The 4,309-nt window shown below is 46.3% G+C and overlaps 1 protein-coding gene across 1 annotated transcript; it reads left to right on the top strand.

Annotated features, from left to right (window-relative positions):
- Positions 1-1,426: 1,426 nt before the first annotated feature.
- On the top strand, positions 1,427-3,615 carry MFSD6L (major facilitator superfamily domain containing 6 like). The gene has a single exon (XM_020966585.2). The coding sequence runs from the start codon at positions 1,614-1,616 to the stop codon at positions 3,507-3,509; it is 1,896 nt and encodes a 631-aa protein (XP_020822244.1). The 5' UTR covers positions 1,427-1,613; the 3' UTR covers positions 3,510-3,615.
- The last annotated feature ends 694 nt before the right edge of the window (positions 3,616-4,309 follow it).

The following is a 4,309-nucleotide window of genomic DNA, read 5'->3' as shown; positions in this document are numbered from 1 at the left end:
GCTTCAGCTTAGAGAATCATTTAAAATAACACCAGTGAGAACTGACATTAATATAATGCCTTGTAGTTAGGAAGTATTTCACGCACACAATCTCATTTGAGCCTCACAACAGGCAAGAATGGCAAACAGTACAAATACGATCATCCCCATTTTACAGATAAGGAAACTGAGATATAGAGACTGTGAAAGCTAGGAAGTACTACTGGGGGTGAATTTCCCCTGAAGGACCTTGGGTTTTGTATTCACCTTGAATAAATACTCAGACTATAAAAGTGAATGTGGCTCCCTGTACTTTTCTTAGTCACTCACAGAGAGGCTTGTCCTGAATCCTGATAGCAGCAGTTTCACCAGCTCAAAAAAGCAGCATCCTTTGCTGACATTGCTTTTGTCTCCCAGTGCTGAATTCAGTGTCATCTTGGGGATGGGAGTGGGGGCAGGGAGATGTCTCTCAGGCAGTTGTCAAAAATACATTTATGTGACCTGAAACTACATAACTTTGGACTCTTCCCCTTCCCTATTTTCTAGTTTTTCTAGTTTAATTAATTTCTAGGTTTTTTTTTCTGGTTTAATTAACATGGCTAATTTTCCACTGCGCTGATGTCTAGTGGTATATCCTTATTCAGTCAGATAGTCTCAGTGTAAATAAGCATTTATTAAGCACCTAGTATGTATCAGACACATGATTCTGTGTAAAAAACAAACAAAGTGGGATTTATCGGGGATTGAAGCAGAACTGGCCAAAGCTGTGCTACAGAGGTTATGGTGTAGTGCAGAGAACATGAGTCTTACATCCAAAGGCCTGAGTGTGAATGTCAAGTGCACCACTTCCTGACCATCTGAACCAGGGGAAGTCACTTCTCTCCTTCAGCCTCAGTTTCCTCAGCTGTAAAACAGAGAAAAAACAATGCCAGTGCTTTCAGGCTCATTATCAAAAAAGGGTCATTGTAAAGGATGCTCAGCTGCCTGTGTAGGACTATGAGATGTGTGAAGTGCTTTATAAATGGGAACTGTTATTTTCTAGATGAACACTGTGAAGTGATTTGCACAGCTGCTCTGTCCACATAGGGACAGTGCACACTCACAACCAGGAGGAAAAAACCCCCAAACACATAAAGCCCATCCCACATAAAGTCCTGGTCCCAGATTCTCAGAAGCACAGATAGAGAAGAAGAGAGTGCAGGGATCAGGGTCCCAGGCCCTTCAGCACCAGAGGTGCTCTGGACCTTAGGGGTGACTTATGTTCCCTGTGCTAACATCACTTGGAGCCTGTGAGACCTGAGATTACACGTTCCCGGGCCTCCTGCAAGCTAAACATAGCCCCTCCCCTGAAGGTGACAATTAGAACTTGGAAGCCGTTACCTGGGCAACAGGTGGGTCAGGCTTCTGGCAGGAATAGAGCCAGCTGCCGCAAGTTAGTGGTCACGCATGCCCTTCCTGTGCACATCTCCTGCCCAGGTTCTTCTGTGTGGGCACTGCTGTCTCTGTCCTGCCTGGGTCTTGGCCTTGGACTGGGTCTCTGCTCTGCTTCCTCAGCCTAAAAGTGGAGTTATTTCCTGCAGGGTGCTGCCCTCAGTATCCTGCCTCCTCTACTCCTATTGAGGGTCTCTGAAGCCATGAGTGCCAACCCACAATGGGATGTCAGTAAGGCTTTGGCAGTGGCCCGGCTCTTCCACCTTCTGTGTGGTGCCAGGGATGCTTGTGTGGCCCCCTTCCTGACCCTCTACCTGAGGCATCTGGGTCTTGCTGCCCCCTGGGTGGGTATCTTAATGGGCACGAAGCACTTGCTTGCTACCACCTGGGCCCCTGTGTGCTCCTTCCTGGCCAAAAACTATCAGAAGAGGCAGTTGCTCCTGACAGGATCTCTGCTGGGCTCAGCTGCTGCCGGGCTGCTTCTGACCCTTGTGAGTCCCCTGGACAAGGATCTGGTGTATCAGTATTGTAATGGCACCAACAGCCTGGCTGCTGCAGGGGTGCTACTCCAAGTGATGCTCCCTGTCAACACAACCCTGGAAAGAGAAAGGACCCCAAACCATTCAGCTCAAGTAAAGAGCTTTACAAGATTCAGGACCCCTGGGCAAGAGTTGCTTCCAGTTAGACCTCTCGGAAGTGACAGAGAAACCATCATTCAAAAAGAGCGTTTCACAGCTCTGTCTGCCCTTCCAGGATCCTACTTTGAGAAAACTAGCCTAACAGTCCCAGCAACTGCCCCTCCTCTGATGGACGAAGTGCTTGAAGTGGAAGCCTCCCCAAGGAAGACACAAAGGAGTCTAGTTAGCCCTTCTAACTCAGGGATAATAATGGGGAAAGGTGACCCCTGGAACAACATGTTTGGAACAACAGACCCTACTTTACCTGTGTTTCATGTGGTCTCTGAACTAGAAATTCCAGGTACTCGGGTGAATCTGTCACTAGCTGAGAGGACAAGAGCCCAGGACAGAAACTTAGCCTTTCCTTTGGAAGGAGAGCGCTGGATCTTTCTTCTTTCTATGATGGTAGTGCTATTCTGGGAGCTTCTCTCTGCCCCTCTGGGGCCTGCTGCTGCTGATAGCCTCTACGAATATCTGGATTTTGTGGATGCCACTGACTGCTATGGACGGCTCTGGGTTTGGAGATTGCTGGGTATGTCTGTAGGAGTGTGTGCTGTCCCAGTCTTGGTGGGTCGGTTAGACTGCTTCCTGACAGGGGATACCCCCTGGACAGTAGTGCACTTCTATGTCTACACGTTGCTCAGCATTTTGGCCTTGCCAGTTAGCTTTGCTATTCCTATTCCTAACTCCAAGAGGAGGGAATCTAGCCATAAAGCCATCAAAACACTGAGCCTCATTGGAAGTGACTGCCTCCTTGTCCTATTGGCTGTCACAGTTTTCTTGACTGGGGCTGCAGTGGCTAACATAGAGAATTTCCTCTTCTGGCAGATGCATGACCAAGGCAGCAGTGAGTTGATCATGGGGTTCTCTGTCACTCTCAGTTTGGTGAGTGAGATTCTACTGCATCCCTTCAAAGCTAAGATGCTCAAGAATCTGTCTAGTTTGGGTACACTGGGGCTGGGCCTGGGCTGCCTCTCTGGGCAGCTTCTCTATTACTCTTTACTTTGGAACTGGTGGGCAATATTTCCTGCTCAGGTTTTTGGTGCCATCAGTAATGGAGCCCTGTGGTGGGCAGTGGATGCTTTAGTGGAAGACCTGGTGATTCCTGGCACAGAAAGGTCTCTGAGTGTGATGCTGAGAGGCCTTTTTTATGGTAATGGGGCAAGCCTGGGGAGCTTTGTAGGGGGCTTTGTGGTACTTCACTACAGCCTGGATGTGCTATATAAGACTTATTGTGTGATTCTGTCCTTTTGGTTAGTTTTGTTCATGACTGTCCAGTCAAAGCTCCCCCAACAGAGAAAAATCAATTACTCAAAGGTATTGACTGGTGTCAGTGATTCTGAGGAAGGGGCTGAAGGTGACTGGCTTATAAAAGCCTTGAGAGATGAATATTTGACAGGAAGGGCTGAAAACAAATATTAAATCTAACAAATGCCTTACCCAGGAAAAGAACCAGTTTGCTGCTGCTCAAAATTAACCGTTGGCAGGCAAAATGAAAGAGACTTGTCTTGGGTTACAGGAAGCTCTAGGAGAGCAGAAAATGGTTTTGTGCCAATGGGTTGATGTGATCCTCCCATTTTCTATTGTATAATTTCATTAAAACACAAATATATAACAAATAAATGACATTTAAGTTTTTTATTGTTTTCTAATGACAGAATTAAAATCAGAAGACTAGGACTAAAATCCTGGCATCAGTCCTCATTTGACCTAAATGGGCAAATCGCTAACCTCTCTGCGCTCCTTTCCAGGATCTCTTAGTCTGGAAAAGACTGTTGGGACTAGGTGGTGGAAAGGGAACCATAGGAATCCTCTTCCTCAAAGAGCAGAGAATAAATCAATCAATAATGAATGAATGAATAAATAAATTTTTAAAAGGCATGCACCAAGCACTTACTTTAGTATACAGCCTGGCACAGCACGGGCCCTTAATAAATGCTATCTTCAGACTTCTAGTGCCATGATGGCAGAGTGAGAAACTCCCTGAATCCTTCCCAAATTTCCCTCCACACAACCTTTAAAAATGCCTCAGAACCAATTTAGGAGCTGAAAAGCAGCTTACCAGCATGGCAAGAAAGGTTTATCTCATTGCTATCTTCATTTTGAGTCAGTCACTTCTGAGAGGCAGAAGTGGAATGAAAATGCAAAAGCAAAGCAGTTCCTGGTCTCAAGGAGCTCACTACATTCTAATAAGATAAGAGTAAAAAGGGATTAGGAGCAGG

This window comes from Phascolarctos cinereus, unplaced genomic scaffold (genome assembly GCF_003287225.1).
Source record: "Phascolarctos cinereus isolate Bilbo 61053 unplaced genomic scaffold, phaCin_HiC Scaffold_5;HRSCAF=322, whole genome shotgun sequence".
Taxonomy (NCBI): domain Eukaryota; kingdom Metazoa; phylum Chordata; class Mammalia; order Diprotodontia; family Phascolarctidae; genus Phascolarctos; species Phascolarctos cinereus.
This window is presented reverse-complemented; position numbering and strand designations above follow the sequence as displayed.